This window comes from Argentina anserina, chromosome 5, assembly GCF_933775445.1.
Source record: "Argentina anserina chromosome 5, drPotAnse1.1, whole genome shotgun sequence".
NCBI classification, from domain to species: Eukaryota; Viridiplantae; Streptophyta; class Magnoliopsida; order Rosales; family Rosaceae; genus Argentina; species Argentina anserina.
The window spans coordinates 17,436,445-17,455,290 of record NC_065876.1 but is presented as its reverse complement, the minus strand read 5'-3'; the positions used below and the strand labels follow the sequence as shown (position 1 = coordinate 17,455,290).

At 37.7% G+C, this 18,846-nt stretch overlaps 2 protein-coding genes across 6 annotated transcripts in view; one reads left to right on the top strand and one right to left on the bottom strand.

The window, feature by feature from the left end:
* Positions 1 to 10,629, bottom strand: part of LOC126793188 (uncharacterized) — a 26,938-nt gene extending 16,309 nt beyond the window's left edge. Inside the window, exons 1-9 of one of the 5 annotated variants that reach the window (XM_050519641.1) lie at positions 10,357 to 10,629; positions 10,142 to 10,275; positions 9,991 to 10,048; positions 9,527 to 9,742; positions 9,101 to 9,376; positions 8,606 to 8,740; positions 8,394 to 8,519; positions 7,506 to 7,550; positions 7,296 to 7,403 (exon numbers count right to left, since the gene is read on the bottom strand). In XM_050519641.1, coding sequence (XP_050375598.1) covers positions 7,296 to 7,403; positions 7,506 to 7,550; positions 8,394 to 8,519; positions 8,606 to 8,740; positions 9,101 to 9,376; positions 9,527 to 9,742; positions 9,991 to 10,048; positions 10,142 to 10,275; positions 10,357 to 10,596 — 1,338 coding nt within the window. In that variant the 5' untranslated portion in view covers positions 10,597 to 10,629. The remainder of the gene's footprint in view (positions 1 to 7,295; positions 7,404 to 7,505; positions 7,551 to 8,393; positions 8,520 to 8,605; positions 8,741 to 9,100; positions 9,377 to 9,526; positions 9,743 to 9,990; positions 10,049 to 10,141; positions 10,276 to 10,356) is intronic. The other 4 variants (XM_050519640.1, XM_050519639.1, XM_050519636.1 and 1 more) reach the window with 4 other exon arrangements.
* LOC126793190 (uncharacterized) lies at positions 5,432 to 18,846 on the top strand. Its single transcript, XM_050519642.1, has 5 exons — positions 5,432 to 5,709; positions 5,823 to 6,037; positions 6,190 to 6,360; positions 6,487 to 6,725; positions 18,238 to 18,846. The coding sequence occupies exons 1-5, from the start codon at positions 5,640 to 5,642 to the stop codon at positions 18,491 to 18,493; spliced, it is 951 nt and encodes a 316-aa protein (XP_050375599.1). The 5' UTR covers positions 5,432 to 5,639; the 3' UTR covers positions 18,494 to 18,846.

Sequence of the window (18,846 nt, the reverse complement as noted above, 5' to 3'; positions counted from 1 at the left end):
AAATAAAATTTACATTTACCGTACGTAAATCACCTTTTTACATTTACCGTGCGTAAAAATAAATTACAAAATTACCCTTCGGAAACACTGTTCACGCGCCGCCGCACGTGGCGACGCGTGGGGTGCACGCGCCACCTCCGGCAGGCCGCGCGTGGCGCTCACGCGTCACGGGCCCACGCGCCGACACCAACCAAGGCGCGTATGACGCCACCGCCACCCCCAAACTTCTCCTCTCTTCCTCCTCTACCTCCTCACGGCATCACGCCATGCTTAGCCACCTCAATGCCTCCACACGCGCCGCCTAAGGCGGCGGTGTTCATCAATCCTCCGATCTCACAAAATCAACCCAAATCCAACAAATTTCAATCCCACAATCACACACAAACATCAATCACTTTAATTCTTACCTAGATCGTACGGTGGAGCTGTTGGAACTCGTCGGAGAAGGATGGATCGTTGGCGGAGCTCGATCCTTCAAGGGGTGGAGGTGCGCGGCGACTCGAGGCTCAACTCTCGACGTGGGGGCTCCAGAAATGAGGAAGGGTGAAGGCGAGCTTGCCTCAAGCTCGTCGACGATGGGGAAACACGGAGGCGAAGTCTTTGAGCTTCAATCCATCGCGTGGGGCATGGCGGCGGCGAAGTGGGGTGCAGCGGGCTCGGGGTCGAGTGCATAGATCCTTGCGGTGCTCTTGGAGGTTGGCGGTGAGAGGCACGACGGCCTGGAAGGAGAGATCGCCGGCTTGATTTCGAGTGAGGGAGGGAGGCGATCGGGGAGCGATATCGCGAGAGGAGAGAGAGAGTGAAGGGTGGAAACCCTAATCCCAAAATTTTTCTATTTATACTAGTTTCCAAAATCAGAAACGAACTTCCGACATTAATAACTTTCGCTTCCGATGTCCGATTCGAATGCGTCATATGTCCACGCACTCATATCGACGAGCTCTACAACTTTTGTGAAGGAAGTTTTCGCAACCGAACGACAGAATAAAAGTCGATATATTAGTTCGGAAACGTAACATTTTTCTAATTAAACGTTATGAGAACGTTTTCGTTTCCGTTTCGTAAAGTCGAAAACAATCAAATTTATTTTACTTGAATTTCACAACCTTATAGAATTCATATCAAACCAAAATATTTGTTTGAAAAGTAGGGTTATTACAATTGATGATTTGTTCGATCAGCTTAAAGGAGCTACTGTGTTCTCTAAGATTGATTTGAGATCCGGTTATCATCAACTCAGGGTGAAGGAAGAAGATATAGTGAAGACAGCCTTCAGGACCCGGTACAGACACTATGAGTTTGTGGTCATGCCCTTTGGTCTAACAAATACACCAGCTGTCTTTATGAGCTTGATGAACCAAGTTTTGATGTCTAACCAAGCTGACATTAAAATGATTTCGATTTATTGAGATTGTTTTAGAGTTTTTCATGACTTCGAAATTTGAGTTTTATACTCGAAATTTTGGGGGTCGTGACAATTTCCAAGCACCTTGATGTTTCAGTTTTCACCCTAAATCATTATATAATCGCCCAGGAGTGCAGTGTTAGGTTATTCCACCCTCTTTATCTATCTCTTCACTTGTGCATCTGTTTCCTGAAGAGTAAAAACCCAAAATGGTATTTGAACTATCTGAAGTGTATTTTTTAGTACCTACAAATTTTTATTACCTAAGATCAATGTTCTAAAAAACGTTCTAGGCAGTGCCTAGGCGCTAGGAGGTCACCCACCGTCACGCTTTTTGTCTCGGCGGCCATCTGTGGCGTTTTGAGAAGTAGGCGGCCGCTTATGCGGTCCTTGACAGTTCTAGGTGGTCTTAAGCGGCCATATTCAGTCCTAGGCGGTATTAGGCGGCCATATTCAGTCCTAGGCGGTCTAATTGGCTCTATTTAGTCCTAGGTGGTCAACTATCATTTGACATTTAAAAAAAAACTAAAAGAGGCCGCAGCTCTCACTCTTTGTTTATTTTCTGAAAACTGAATCTCATCAACAGAAGAAGATGAAAGAAATATGAATATTAAGTTTGAGTCTGATACTGAATGAGTTAGGAAATAATTTGGAGGGAAATAAATTGAGATTTAGTATATTGCATTTGTTTCATTATTTATCTTTTCTTCAAATATTTTTATGGACTTTCTACTTAAGTTATGTGAATTTAGACTATTTTAAGTATTTTTAAAATTAATATTAAACATCATTAAAATAGTTTAAATATATGTATAAAAATAAATAAATATTTAATAATTCAAAACCGCCTAGACGCCGCCTAACCGTCTAGGCGCTAGGAGGTGGCTATCTGTCTGCACACCGCCTAGCGCTTTTTAAAATCTTCCCTAAGATGGTACTTGAACTATTGTACTGTTACTAAATGAAGATGTATCAAGACGTCAACATGTCTTTGGAGATCAATATTATCGATATCATCTTGCTCTTTTCCCATACCCAGTCCAAATATTTTAGAAATGAACTCAACAGTAATTTCAACTTCTATTTCTCCAAATATAAATTTATGTTCCTTTGGCAAGTAGTATTTCAATATAACTTCGAGGTCTATATCAAATTTATGGAATTGCTTCTCAAACAAGCGGTCATCTACATAGAGTGATATCATCGGCCAAAATGTCGTTTTCTTCAATATCTCTCATACTTCCTTTGAGATTTTTGACTTGTTATCTTTTATCTTCCAACACTATAATTTTAATCTTCCATATGTCTGTTCGCTAGAGAATCTTTGAAATTTTGGACAGTCTTTGAACAAAACTTCAAACATGGATGACAACCACGTTTCAATTAAGAATACTCTATTGGGCTTGTAAATAAGACTAAGAACTTTCAATCCATATATTTCAAGCTGTTCATCGGTCTTCAATTAATATATTTAATAACTTCTTGAGCAACTTCCACGAGAATGACTTTTTTAGCTCCCCGCAGAAATATAGCACCCTATAGCGTTTAGAATTAAAGAGATTAACCATAAAATCTAGCACCCTATCTCAAATTTGTTGCACGACATTTTGGCCGATGATATCACTCTATGTAGATGACCGCTTGTTTGAGAAGCAATTTCCATAAATTTGATATAGACCTCGAAGTTATATTGAAATACTACTTGCCAAAGGAACATAAATTTATATTTGGAGAAATAGAAGTTGAAATTACTGTTGAGTTGATTTCTAAAATATTTGGGCTGGGTATGGGAAAAGAGCAAGATGATATCGATAATATTGATCTTCAAAGGCATGTTGACGTAGAAGAGAGGGCTGAATGCCTGAATCTAGGATCTTCAAAGTGTAGCATTTGTTTTAGTAAAAATGTTCCTCAGCATCTTCAAGATGAGCTCGTTGCATTGTTTTAGTAAAAAAGGCATGATAAATACCTTGGTTTACTAACAAAGCTTAGCTATTCAAAGACGGAGGCATTTTATTTTCTTATAGAACGGGTGAAGAAACGCACCTAGGGTTGGAAAGATGAAACGTTATCAGTTGTTGGTAAAGAGGTTCTTATTAAGACGATTCTCTAGCCATTCTCATCTATGTAATGTAATGTTTTGAACTACCCATCCATCTTTACTCTCAAATGCATAGATTGATGTCCGAGTTTTGGTGGGGGAAACAAGGAGATGAAAGAATATGAATTTTAAATACATGGTGGAAATAACCATGGTTCATAATTACCAAAATGAGTATGTAGACTAACAGTTGGTAATTCCATTTTAGCATGATTATATCTATTCTTAGTAAAACACAGTTGTTATGAAGTGGAGATTAATAGCAAGGCCCTGCACCTTTATAGAATAGCAAGTTAGGAACAACACATTCCTGAGAACCAAAGTATTTACTGTCAATAACTCAGTATCTGGTCTCTATTATCATTACACGATAAATATAGTTTAAGTTAATCCTAGTATAACACACCCATGTATTGACCTGCATTCAGAAAAGATTTTTTTTAAAAATCAATCTAGAGAAAATTAGAGATAAACCCAATAATGGAGCACTTTTTTAAAACTAAACCCATACCTCTAATTTTATTTAATCTAGACCCAATATGTACTTTTAATTGACTATATTGCCCTTCTAACATTAGACAAAAATCTTCCATGAATATAGTTGTTCACTATAATTGAAATTCACTATTTCCTTGTTATCATCCATTTGAATTTAAATCATGATGCTAAAATATTAATTTGTTTTGATTTTACCATAATAGATTACACATTAAATTCGGATGATTATTGACTCGAGTATATATTTCAATGTATGTTGATTTCAACAGTATCCATTTTATATACAAAATCCAGGTTCAGTTTTAAAATCTGAAGAGAATATGTTCGTCCTGCTTGTAAGAAATAGTAGGAGGCAAGCATGCATACAATACTTCTTTCTTATGTCTATGAAGAACAAGAGTTTAGAAAGAAAAGAAAGGGTTGGTGATTAGATCAAGGAATTGGCTGAATACTTTTTGTGATTATGTTGTCACTTAGCTTCTAAACTCACGTGTGGTGTTTGTATACGTATGTCAAAAATGTCTACTTGTAAGGTATGTCTTTTATGCTTTAATTTTCTTCTTCTCCTGTTGGGTCTATTCTCATATGATTCATTTTGTTAAAGATTTTTTTGTTCTCTTTGTTAGATTACTTACTATACTATACCTATAATTGAGGGAATAACAACTTATATGTAGTTAGGTTAAATTCGATTCTCACTTACATATTAGCTATTTTGTAGGTAAAGTGTGAATTTCAGAGCTTATTTTCCTATCATGCAATTGAACAAAAAATCTATTATCCAGGTATCATACAAAGAAAAAGAGTTTAAAGACCATGTACCTATTAAATAGTCATGGTTAACTCACAATGGTAGAATATGTGTATATATATATACCTAAGAAATAGGTTGACGAGAGAATATAATCATAATATATATGTAAATATTTTAAATCAGTTTTTAGTTAGGCAAAGTATTTAAATACCTCTAAATTAGAAAATTTAGATTACTGAAAATAAAATATATTAAAACATTTCAATTAGGAAAACTCCATCATTTTGGCAACTATGACAAATTTAATGAAATTACAATTAAAAAGATCTACAATTACAGTATTTAATGTTGACGTTATTTTTAGAAGTTGACATATATATGTTTATCAGATTTAAATTGTGGCAATTTGTGTAATTTTTTTAAAATAAAAGCTAATAGTTTAACGTAAAGTGAGAGTGAGTTTTGTTTAAAATGGGGTAAAAAAATTAGGTGTATAATGAAATACCCCTAAAATCTATGATTCGATCGTTTTGTATTTTACTTATTTGTCTTGTTTTCTGGAGATGACCTCCCACATGGTACTTATTATATTCTGTTTTATCTTCTATTATTTGTTAGCTTTGGATATGACGATTTCATCTACCATAGACTCGAGGTTTGATAATGTTCCATATTGAATTATTGATGGGGTTCAAATATTCCTACATCTTGTTTTGGGGTACTAACTTCTGTAAAGGACAAATATTTATAAAATTAGGGAACTAAGCTCTACAGGTTGCCTTCAAGAAGCAAGGGCTTTACTTACAAGTCTGATTCTTGCTCTATTTCTCTGCTCTAGCTGGATCAAATAAGATTTGAGTTTTTTTTTTGGTCGAGTTCTCATGGATAAGATCGATCATAAGTTTATGGAAGTAGGAGGACTAAAGCTTCATGTAGCTGAAATTGGGAGTGGTATGTATGATCCGGTATTTCATCTCTGTATTGAGTTGCTGTTATTGTTTTTCCACAAAGTACAACAAATAGTTACAATTAATTAATTATAAGCAATGGTTTCTGAAGTGTAGGTCCAACTGTGGTGGTTTTCCTACATGGATTTCCAGAAATATGGTACTCCTGGAGGCACCAAATGATTGCTGTGGCTAACAATGGTTACCGGGCAATTGCCTATGATTGCAGGGGATATGGACTTTCTGAGCAGCCAGCTGAGCTTGAAAAGGCTACTTTCAATGACATTGTTGGAGACGTTATTGGCCTTTTGGATGCTTTGGCCATTACCAAGGTAATGTGTATCTGTGTGTGTGTCTAGTAGTGGTTCTTAATTTAATATGTGTTCGAACCCAGTTAGGCATGATTAATGATGAGGTAATTGAATAAGGTTTGATCAAATCAAGATACCCAAAAAATATTCTAACCCAGTTGCATAATGACCAGGCTTTCCTTGTTGGGAAGGATTTTGGATCTATACCTGCACAGATAGTAGCAGCTCTCCATCCTGATCGAGTAGCTGGTGTAATATCACTAGGTATTCCTTTTATTATTCCAGGTCCAAGTGCTATCCAAAACCATCTTCTTCCCGAAGGTTTCTATATATCAAGATGGCAGGTACGAAGAATCTTCTCATTTTCTTTATCCACAACATTTTTCTGTAGACCTGCTTCAGTTTGGATAATTTGCAAAGCTGAATTACTGCATATGCATATGCTATTATTAAGTTGTTACCTAAATCAGGCGCCAGTTGGGAGGGCTGAAGCAGATTTTGGCCGCTTTGATGTTAAGTCAGTGATAAGGAACATCTACATTCTCTTTTCTGGAAGTGAGATTCCAATAGCTGGCAAAGATCAGGAGATCATGGACTTGTTTGATCCAGCTATTCCACTGCCATCATGGTTTTCTGAAAAAGATCTTTCAGTTTACGCTTCTCTTTACGAGAAGTCTGGATTTTGTTATCCATTGCAAATTCCATACCGGTAAGTGTTAGGGAATGCGGAAGAATGAACTGAAGAATGGTGAAAGTCCATACAAATGTAGCTCTAGGCGGGCCCAATAAGCATACAAATGTAACAGGCCATCTGTATTCTTCATCTGTGGTGATAGGTAATCTGATGCAAACTGGAAGGTGAAAAAGTTAGAATTTACACATAAGTAGAAGCAATTGTTTTCCTTCATAACCAGAAACTTAGAGAGTACAAGTTAAATGGAAGAGCGAATCATCAAAGAGAACAGAAAAATTCCTCCATTAATAAAAACCCAACACCGTCGCAAGGTAACCTTAGTACAAACAATACTATCTAGAAGCAAATTGTTAGATAATGGTTTCAGAATCTAGCCTGGAAACCTATAAATTGGAGGCTTCAGATAGTTAGACCACAAGGAATGGCCCCGCATTCATCCTTTTCCTTTAATAAATTAACAAAAAGAATGCAATTGCAAGAAATTCTTTTAGCACAAGTAACTAGAAGTTTAAACATGAGATCCTTTCCCTGTTAGTCCTAAAGATTTGAGCAATTATTTGTTTGCACAAGCAAAAGAGAACAAACCTGAAATGTATCCCTTAGCAGTGAATAATCCAAGGTGTGCTCTCCCTCAACAGGACAAGAGAGTCTTCGTCTTAAGCCATCTATGCGGGTGAGAAACAAATCCACGTACTGAAACACAATTTTCCAATAGTCAAATCTATGTTTATCACATCCTAGCAAATTTGATTGCAAAAAGCAGACTGAAAATTCAAATATAACATGGTCAGTTACCTCATCAAGGGTTGAAAAGGAACATTGCTGGGACCTGGAAAACACCTGAAAGGAAAATAAAATTTTAAAAGGTGGAGAACTGCAGAAAAGAGAAGCAAAATGGACGATAAAATTACTAAAGCAAAGCAGCTATTTTTATTTTTCCAATTTTTGTTTTGTTTTAGGGGACCAACATTCTTTATATATGCAAATAATTCGTTGAGACTACCTCTTAGAAGTAAATCATGCAGCTAGTAGTGCATTTACAGTTATAAAAAACAATTCAGTGGTCATTTTATACTACAATTTCTGCAAAGTCCAATATTTTGGCATGCCTTCAGAATCTGAAATCAAGAATGGTGTTCATCTATTCCTGTAACTGAAACCTAAATCGGAAACCTCTTCCCTTCTTCAATAATGCAAACTACAAAGTGACAGTTAGAAACTATTTGTAGATCTATCTGAGGGTGTGATAGGTAGAAAATATGTATATATATATATATATTCAAGGAGTGATAGCTAAAATTAAAAAAGTATTTCGAGAAGAGCACTAAAGAACCCAAAAAGAGTGAAAATGCATCAACAGGCATTCACTTCTGGACTAATGGAAAGTGATAACTTTAGGATTTGATATAGCTCAAGCAATATAACAATGCAAGCAAAAGTAGCGACCCAGCAAGAGTGTCTGTTCAGGGGTAGCTTCTTTATCTTCTTTTGCACTCTAATTTTTATTTTTTGGCTTGGAACATCTTTCTAGCAACTAGGCAGCCAAAACAATTTTCCGTTAAATGCAAAATGTCTAAAGCAGCTTAATAATCAAATTAGAAACAAGTCTTCGAACAATAGTTATCAAACAACATAACCCTTAAGACAATGCTCTAGGCAAGAAGGTGTACACTTGAAACATACATCTGCTATCTCTTTCTCAGAAGCATGGCCACGTTCCAAGGAAAGTAAATATCTGACCCAAAGTTCTCCAACCCAAGGGCAATTCCTAATGGCCCTGGAATAAACATTGCTTATAATTTTGCCAACCTGAGAGAAAATAGTGCAAACATAATTACTTGAACAGCAAATGGTTTCCCAAAGAATAGGAAAGATTTAATGAGATATATAACAACCTTCAATGTTTTGTCCAAATAGCGAGTGTAATCAAGCCACAGCTGACCCTCTATAGGAAACTCGGTTATAGCGCGTTCATACAGGACTTGGACACGAGCAGGATCTCCAGAAGATTGTTCAAATTTCAAGTAATTCTACAAAAAAAAAAATTAATTAATTAATCTCCCCCAAAACTAACAAAGTTAAGCATAAAGATAAAAAGATTTATAAATGAAGCACCACATACACAACCCTGTACGAAAGAGTGGAAATACACCAAGAGTATGTTTTCTGCTGTTTTCTCAGTCATATCATACCTTCTACAATGATTATTCTTTATTTTTTGACCAGAAGTTTCATTTATCTTTACGAAAAATGAGAAGGAAGACATCAGACAAGGTAGACAAATACTGAAAGGCACACCCACCAATATGAAGGAGGTATAATGTAGTTCCAGATATAAATGGCACCCTGTGTCAAGATTATAGGAAGCAAAAATTTCAGCAGATTACTACCGTGAATTGTTTTAGTCTTTCTCGGTCGGGCATGTCATGCTGACTGATTAGTTCTTCAAAATGAACACGAGCATTGTAAATGTCCAATGTCTTTTGGAATGCAGAGGCAACATGAGTTGAAATTCCATCCTGATCACTGCTCCCAGTGTCAACAACGGTTCCTTGTTCCATCTCCCATGCCTTGTATGCCAATAGTGTTGATCTCATATCAACATGGGGAACTGATAGCTGACGTTGGTATATAACACGAATGCGCTGAATTTGCTTCTCCCTAGCCTGCTATGTTAGAAGCATTCAGATCTCCAATCTATATAAACGATTAAAAACAACTCTTTTCTAGTCAATTATATAATAAAACAGCAGACAAAAACTAGTAAGCAACAACTGAGCAAATCAAAGGAAGACTGAAAAGTACTACCTACTAACCTGAGCATCATTCCCATCGATAGTATGCAGTATAGCTTGCTCATACTCCCTGTAAGCTTCCCATATCTTATTGCCTTCAGATACATGCAAACCGGCTGCAGTAAGAGCACGCTCAAAAAAATCTCTTGCCTTTGAAATACCAGCAGGTGAAGCTTCTTTGACTGAGGGGTCATTCTCTTGAACAAATTTTAAGTACTCACGCCAAAGAGAGACCGACTGCATTTCCATGTAGTTGACAGTCACAATTACAATCGAGCAATTATTCAATCCTAAAAGAACATAAGCACAGTAAGACAATGTTCCATTTTTCCATATTGTAAATGTCGCAAAGCCTGTACGATTACCAATTTCCACAAACAGCACATGTACAGCCCCAAATAGCTCACGTTACACGATTGATTTCATCTTTAACCTTGAACACTATAGACACTCACAGTACTAAAGTAGACAAGTAAGAATCTAACCAGATAATCAAAAACTCCTTGCTCATAAATCTTCTGGACTGTAGCGAAAGCCTCGGGTCTGCACATGTGAGAACTCATTAACAAACATCTGATGCATACAAAAATTCAAAAGCAAAACCCTAAACTGAAGCTAACAGAGCTGCGCACATACCCGGAGCTCATAGCAGCTTCGTCCTCGGCCCAATCCTTCCACATTGACGGAGTCAACGGGAACACCTTGCTCATGGCCTCCCTCGCTTCCCGGAGCTTCTCAATGTCGGCAGTTTTCCTCAGAATCTTAATGTACTGCAACAAATTCACAGTCGAGATTATCATTCAGCAACAAGACCATAGGGCAAATGAACCGAATGAGAAGGAAATGCTTACTTGGACATTGGCGTCGTAGTTGGAGGGGTTGGCCGCAAGCTCGGCTTCGAGTGTTTGAAGCTCCATGTTTTGGAGGGCTTCGCCGGAATTGGAGCTGGAGTCGGAATCGGAATCGGAATCAGAGGCGGAGGAGTTAGGATTGTGGCGAGCGGCATCCGGCATGGGTTGGTCTCCATCGTGGTGACTGTTGGGTGGAGAGGTCAGGGTTTCTGGTTTAGGGTTCAGGGTTTCTTCCTCCATTTTTTTTCTCTAGTCTGGTTCGCAAATAGCTAGTGCTTCACTCGTATGGAGGTTAATTGTTTTTTTTTTTTGGTTTTAACAACAAAGGTATCATGTACTGTATGTCTGTTAATTATGTTATAGAAAATTATACATAAATTCTATATTAAGATGCTTATTACTAATAAATCATCTAAAGTTGTTTTTTATGCTTTTTATGCTATAAGGACATACTCTAATACATAAGGACATCTTCTTTCATGTGTCTTCAATTTAATTTATCAAATTACCCCCACTAAATTTAAAGCATAAATTTTTATATTTTTCTAACAAATACAGTGGCATCTATTTTTTTTTTCAGAAATTCCACTTTACGTAATAGCAGATCAATAAAGCCGCTACTGCACTTACTCTTCCACATCTGCTAGTGTCAAAATTACTTGGTATTGCTAACTAAAATTTACTGCCGTAAAAAAATTTCATTTTTAGTCATGTTTGAATACTCATACTCATACTTGTATTGTTGTGCTACTACTCCCTAACTCATTCGATTATACTGTTACGCTCATACTTGTTTTGATGTGCTACTATGGTTTACTCGTCAAACTTCCTACTACACTTCATGTTACTACACTTTATCTTTTTATGCACCTCATCATTCCTAATATTGGATGCACATATACTCATCTATCATTATATTATTCATAGTCGTTTGCTACCATATTTTTATTAAGGTTCAAATAGTTACATAATATTGTTACCATTAGTCGAGATGACATTTAATTATTATTTGCCACTTATCCACTTATGCTTATTACACTCATAATTGTCTTGTTAGCCATTGTTATTGCTAAAATCACCATGCTACGTACTACTAAAAATCACTATGCTGCTACTGCTACTACTACTACTACTACTACTACTACTACTACTAATCTAATAGTTTATTATGCTACTACTACTATGTCGTTACTGTTGTTCGTAGTAACTATAATTTCAAATTTCAAATTTCATCTAATAGTTTATTATGCTACTACTACTATGTCGTTACTGTTGTTCGTAGTAACTATAATTTCAAATTTCAAATTTCTCAAAATATATGATTCACTATACTCAAATGAAAGCTCATAAGATAAGAAACAACTTTGAAGTTTGAATCTTCTCCAAAATGTTGACAATTTAGGTGGGAAAACTTAAAATTGTCGAAAATATCTAAAAAAAATGAGAGAGAAACTTGTCAGTCGTGGTAACATGGTAATTTTTTAGAAGTCAGTGGCATTTTAGACATTTAAACGTCAATTAATTAGTTAATTTGGGTACCACATAATTCTAGGCTTGGACTTATGTCTTTATTTATTTAAATCTTTTATAAGGTGTATTTTTTGTTTTTCTATCTTTTATCTAGTACTAGTAGTGCAATATCATTTTCTAATTATTTTACTCTTATGTGTTTTTTTTTGTTACAATATTACTCTCATGTTTTGAATCATAACGACAACACTCTTTATTAGAATCAAATATTTAAACCTTACAGAGTTCAGCTGGTATAGAAGCTTGAAGAAATTGAGAGCTACATGGTTCTCTTGACAAGGTACATGACTCCATTTCTGTAATGACCCGAGTTTTCGAAACAAATTATTGGATTGTTTTAAATTTTATAAAATTTTGAAATTCATTAAACGTGTTTGTTTCACTTTGCGACGTCAGAAATCGAAAACGGAAATGTTATCGGAAATGTGATTTAGAAAAACGTTACGTTTTCGCGACGTGAATATCGACTTTTATTCCCAGTTGGGAGGGCTGAAGCAGATTTTGGCCGCTTTGATGTTAAGTCAGTGATAAGGAACATCTACATTCTCTTTTCTGGAAGTGAGATTCCAATAGCTGGCAAAGATCAGGAGATCATGGACTTGTTTGATCCAGCTATTCCACTGCCATCATGGTTTTCTGAAAAAGATCTTTCAGTTTACGCTTCTCTTTACGAGAAGTCTGGATTTTGTTATCCATTGCAAATTCCATACCGGTAAGTGTTAGGGAATGCGGAAGAATGAACTGAAGAATGGAAATCGAAATAACTCACAACCACAAGCGAAAATAAAATGAAAGAGAACACCAGGATTTAACGTGGTTCGGCAAAGTGCCTACGTTCACGGGTAACAACAATAAAGAACCTCCACTATACGAAGAAAGGTTACACCGAGAGAAACACTACTTCAAGACTCACACTTGAAGGGATACACTCTCACACACTTTATTTTGCTACACACACAAAACTCTCTACTTGGAGTTTTCTCTCTATCTCTCACTCTTGATCACACACAAGATGATCTCTCCCTTATTGTTCTTCTATGTTTATTGCACCACTTCTCATGCCTTTATATAGGCAAATATCTTTGTGCAATTCATGCATTTGCATGTAACATGCATGGAAGCAAAGTCAATCTTCTTCCTTGATCCATGCTCAATGTTGGCATGCTCATCAATGCATTCTTCTTTCTTTGTCAAACAAATCAACCACCTACCACCATAAGGTTGTAGATTTGTTTCTTACTTTCAACAAAGGTTGCTTCAAGTTTCAACAAAACCAACTCCACCAATTAATAGGTCACCAAAGCAATAGGTGTGCTTGATTTACTCATGTGAACATCACATAGTTTTCACACCTCCATTAGGGAGGGATTGACCCTATCAATCTCCCCCTCCCGACTTAGATGGAGGGATGCGCCATTCCAGACGCGCTTCTGCAGAACTCGAACTTCTCCTTCGGTAGAGACTTTGTCATCATATCTGAACTGTTCTTGTCTGTATGAATTTTTTTCAGCAGCATTTCCTTAGCTTCTAGCACATCACGTATCCAGTGATACCTCACATCAATGTGTTTTGACCTCGAGTGAAAACTCGAATTCTTGCTCAAGTGAATCGCGCTTTGACTGTCACAATGCAAGAGAAACTCTTGTTGTGTATGACCCAATTCCTGTAGGAATCTCTTTAACCACAAAATATCTTTGCACGCTTCCGTAGCTGCAATATACTCTGCTTCTGTAGTTGACAAAGCAACACATTTTGTAGCTTTGACTGCCACGAGACAGCTCCCCCTGAAAACGTGATCAGGTATCCGGATGTGGACTTTCTCGTGTCAATATCCCCGGCCATATCTGCATCTGTGTAGCCAACTAGTTCAGACTTGCTACTTCCAAAGCATAGACTCATCTTTGAGGTTCCTCGCAAGTATCTCAGAATCCACTTGACAGCATTCCAGTGCTCCTTGCCTGGATTAGATAAGAATCTGCTAACAACACCAACTGCATGTGTTATGTCTGGTCTAGTACAAACCATCGCGTACATCAAGCTCCCTACTGCTGAGGCATATGGCATTGTTGCCATTTCTTTCTCCTCCTTCTGACTCGTAGGACTCTGCTTTGAGCTGAGCTTCATGTGACTAGCAAGTGGAGTAGCAACTGGTTTTGCTTTCTCCATGTGGAAACGCTCTAGTACCTTCTCAATGTACTTTTCTTGTGATAACCACAATTTCTTGTTCCCACGATCACGGGCAATCTCCATGCCCAAAATCTGCTTGGCTGGTCCTAAATCATTCATATCAAAGGACTTTGATAAATCTGCCTTTAATTGCTGAATCATAGCAATATCTTTGCCAACAATTAACATATCATCTACATAAAGTAGTAAGATGATAAAATTACCTCCAGCGGGTTGTTGAATATAAACACACGGATCTGCTGACGTTCTTTTGCACCCATGACTCACCATGAAAGAGTCAAACTTCTTATACCATTGTCTTGGTGCTTGCTTCAATCCGTATAGGCTTTTCTTCAACTTGCAAACCATATGCTCCTTTCCATTGACTTCGAAGCCTTCTGGTTGCTCCATATATATTTCTTCATCTAAATCACCATGAAGAAATGCAGTCTTCACATCCATCTGCTCCACCTCTAGATCCATGCTCGCAGCCATGCCCAAAATGACTCTAATCGAAGTCATCTTGACAACAGGTGAGAAAATCTCATCAAAATCAATTCCTTCTTTCTGGCTGAATCCTTTGACAACTAAGCGAGCCTTGAATTTTGTCAGTTTCTCATTCTCATCTCGCTTTAACTTGAACACCCACTTGTTCTTGAGTGCTTTTCGGCTTTTAGGAAGCTTCATCAACTCATAGGTGTCGTTCTTTAGTAAAGACTCCATCTCAGACTCCATGGCTAGCCTCCATTTGTCGTGGTCTTGATGAATCTTTGCTTCCATGTAACTTTCAGGCTCTCCGTCACTGGTCAAAAGGATGTAATTTGCATAAGGATCATCTCCATCATTAGTCACCAAAATATATTGAGATGATGGATACTTGGTGGATGGAATTTGCCTCCTGGTGCTTCTACGAACAACTACTTGATTATTCACATGTTGCTCCCCCTGATCAAACTCCCCTTCATCTTCGAATTTAGCATCTCCCGTGTCAGGTACATTTTCAACTCTATCACCTTGCAGCCCAACGTTGTATTCATGCTGCAATGGTGAATCATAAATGCGACTATCACTTGTTGCATTTGGTAGTACCTCTTTGTCGAAATCTGCAATAGATTGGTCTTCATGGAACACCACATCTCTGCTTCTTATGAATTTCTCAGTCTTTGGATTCCACAACCGGTAGCCAAACTCTTCTTCACCATAGCCGACAAATATGCATGGTGATGCCTTGTCATCCAGCTTTTTTCTATGCTCCTTGGATACAAGTGTGAATGCTTTACATCCAAATACTCTTAAATGTGAGTAGGATGCATCTTTCCCGGTCCAGACTTCATTTGGAGTCTTAAATTCCAAAGGTACACACGGTGCTCTGTTGATTAGGTAGCACGCAGTCTTCACAGCTTCTCCCCAAAATTCTTTTGATAATTTTGCCATCTTCAACATGCATCTTACTTTCTCCATAATGGTACGATTCATCCGCTCTGCTACGCCATTATGTTGAGGGGTGCCAGGAACTGTCTTCTCATGTCTGATGCCATGCTTTGCACAATAATCTCTAAATTCGTGTGATATGTACTCTCCGCCATTATCACTACGAAGACACTTCAATTTTCTTCCAGTCTCCCTTTCCACCATAGTGTGGAAAATTGTAAATGTCTGGAACACCTGGTCTTTGGATTTCAACAAATAAACCCAAACCTTTCGTGAAGCATCATCGATATAAGTAACAAAATACTTATGCATACCTAATGATTCTTCTTCCATCGGGCCACACACATCTGAATGTACAAGATCTAGAATATTTTCTTTCCTAGTGAAAGTCTTTGAAAAACTAATTTTCTTATGCTTACCAAATAAACAATAATCACAACAGTCTAGTGAGTTACCTTTGGCAACAGGGATTAGCGACTTCTTTGCCAACAACTGCAATCCTTTCTCACTCATGTGGCCAAGACGTCTATGCCACAAACTTGGAGAAGATTCCTCAACTGCATTCAACTCACTCTTGCATATCTTTCCATAGGTCTTGTAGAGTGTGCAACACATTTTTCCTTTGGCAACTACAAGAGATCCCTTGGTAAGCTTCCATTTTCCATCACCACCATGATGATGAAAGCCTTATTGATCAAGTACACCAGTTGACATAAGATTGAGACGTAGACCAGGAACATGTCTCACATCTTTCAACAATAATTGACAACCCACATTTGTCTGTAAGCAAATATCTCCAATCCTAGCAATATTGGAGTAGCTGTCATTGCCCATCTTCACTTTACCAAAGTCACCTGCTTTGTACGTAGTGAAGAACTCTACGTGAGAGGTGGCATGAAACGAGGCTCCGGAATCAACGATCCATTGAACTCCAGGATTATCAACTAGTAGACATTCACCTCCAAGTGACAAGAACTCACACTCATCATGAGACACCGCAGCAGCAACATTGTTTGTGTCCTCCTTTTGTTGATGAGTAGCGTCTTCTCTAGCTTCTTTGAATTCCCGCTTCAATTTGTTACAATTTTTCTTCATGTGGCCTGGAAGACCACAATGATGACACTTTCCGTTGAACCTTGTTCTAGATTTGCTCATACTCCTTTCGTGACCTCTGGGTCCTTTGCTCTTGCTCCTTCCTCTCCTCTCCGCAATGAAGAATTGACCATTTTCTGAACTTGATGAAGAACTCCTTCTTGTTTCTTCGTTCAACATATTATCTTTAATATTTTCCATAGATAATACACCATTTGGAGCAGAGTTACTTACAGTGACAACAAATGTCTCCCAGCTATCTGGTAATGACCCGAGCAGCAGCAACGCTTGTAACTCATCATCAATCTTCATGCTCATCGTGGCTAATTGATTGAGTACACTTTGAAAGTTGTTGAGGTGCTCGGTGACTCGAACGCCTCCCCGATACTTCATGTTGACGAGCTCTTTAATGAGAAAAGCTTTCTTGGCAGTAGTCTTTTTCTCAAATAAGGACTCCAGCTTCAACCAAAGCTCATGCGCACTGGTTTCATTGGCAACATGGTGAAACACACTATCGTCCACCCATTCACGAATATGACCGATGGCTTTGCGGTTCATCTTTGTCCAAATTGCTGGTGAGATCTCACTTGGCTTGGCATCGTCTCCCTCGATCGGCTCATGCAAATCTTTGCAATAGAGAATATCCTCCATTCTCGGCTTCCAGGTAATCCAGTTGGAGTGGTTGAGTCTGATCATGGTACTCCGTGATCCTTCCATTCTAGCAGCTCCCAGTCAGAACCAGGAGCTCTGATACCACTGTTAGGGAATGCGGAAGAATGAACTGAAGAATGGAAATCGAAATAACTCACAACCACAAGCGAAAATAAAATGAAAGAGAACACCGGGATTTAACGTGGTTCGGCAAAGTGCCTACGTCCACGGGTAGCAACAATAAAGAACCTCCACTATACGAAGAAAGGTTACACCGAGAGAAACACTACTTCAAGACTCACACTTGAAGGGATACACTCTCACACACTTTATTTTGCTACACACACAAAACTCTCTACTTGGAGTTTTCTCTCTATCTCTCACTCTTGATCACACACAAGATGATCTCTCCCTTATTGTTCTTCTATGTTTATTGCACCACTTCTCATGCCTTTATATAGGCAAACATCTTTGTGCAATTCATGCATTTGCATGTAACATGCATGGAAGCAAAGTCAATCTTCTTCCTTGATCCATGCTCAATGTTGGCATGCTCATCAATGCATTCTTCTTTCTTTGTCAAACAAATCAACCACCTACCACCATAAGGTTGTAGATTTGTTTCTTACTTTCAACAAAGGTTGCTTTAAGTTTCAACAAAACCAACTCCACCAATTAATAGGTCACCAAAGCAATAGGTGTGCTTGATTTACTCATGTGAACATCACATAGTTTTCACACCTCCATTAGGGAGGGATTGACCCTATCAGTAAGAAGATAACATGACTCTTGCATTTACTCAATCCTAATTACTTTCAATTGTTTTTCTTAGCCATTGGAATAAGAACACTTGCTATACTTCATTTGATTCTCAAAGCAAGAACACTTGTTGTACGAATCTCATAATTTTCTCAGGATAAAAAAAAAAACAGAGGTCATATGATCATAATTCTACATAAATTAGAGTATCTCCATAAGTTAATTGTATTTGAATTGTTTCCATTGTTGCAGGGCTTCAGTAGTGGATTGCGGTTATACTGATCTAAAAGTCTCTGCGCCAACACTGCTAGTAATGGGTGAGAAAGATTATTTCTTCAAGCTCCCTGGGATAGGAGACTACATACGGACTGGAGCAGTGAAGCATTTTGTGCCTGATTTGGACATTAAATACATTGCAGAAGGGAATCATTTCATGCAAGAACAACTTCCAGAGCAAATTAATCAGATAATTCTCACTTTCCTTGGAAAGCATCGTCATATTGCTTGACGTTCCTAGAGATATCAAGGGAAAATGTTCTGTCTTGTTTATGTGAATCACATTGCATAGTGTTAGATAAATCTTGTGATCTGCATCTGGTCTGCAACTTTTCCAAAGAATTATGTTTATCATGAATTAGGACACCGATTCGACCAAAATAAAAAAGAATTAGGACTTCATGTATTTGAGCACTGTTCCTGGGGAATAACTTCAGGCTATGGATACAAATCCTTATGAGAAATATGTATTCACACCTCGACAAGGTTGGACGATATAGTTAAGACTCTGAAATCTAGTTGAAATCCATCCTTAAATGTCTTTAGGAAGGAAAAATGCCGATGTACTCAGTAAATGAATTTCTC

Excerpts from the sequence above, each read along its gene's own strand:
- LOC126793190 (XM_050519642.1), top strand. The coding sequence starts at position 5,640 with ATGGATAAGATCGATCATAAGTTTATGGAAGTAGGAGGACTAAAGCTT. Across the intron at positions 6,038-6,189 it reads ATGCTTTGGCCATTACCAAG|GCTTTCCTTGTTGGGAAGGA; the intron begins GTAATGTGTATC and ends CATAATGACCAG. Across the intron at positions 6,726-18,237 it reads CCATTGCAAATTCCATACCG|GGCTTCAGTAGTGGATTGCG; the intron begins GTAAGTGTTAGG and ends CCATTGTTGCAG.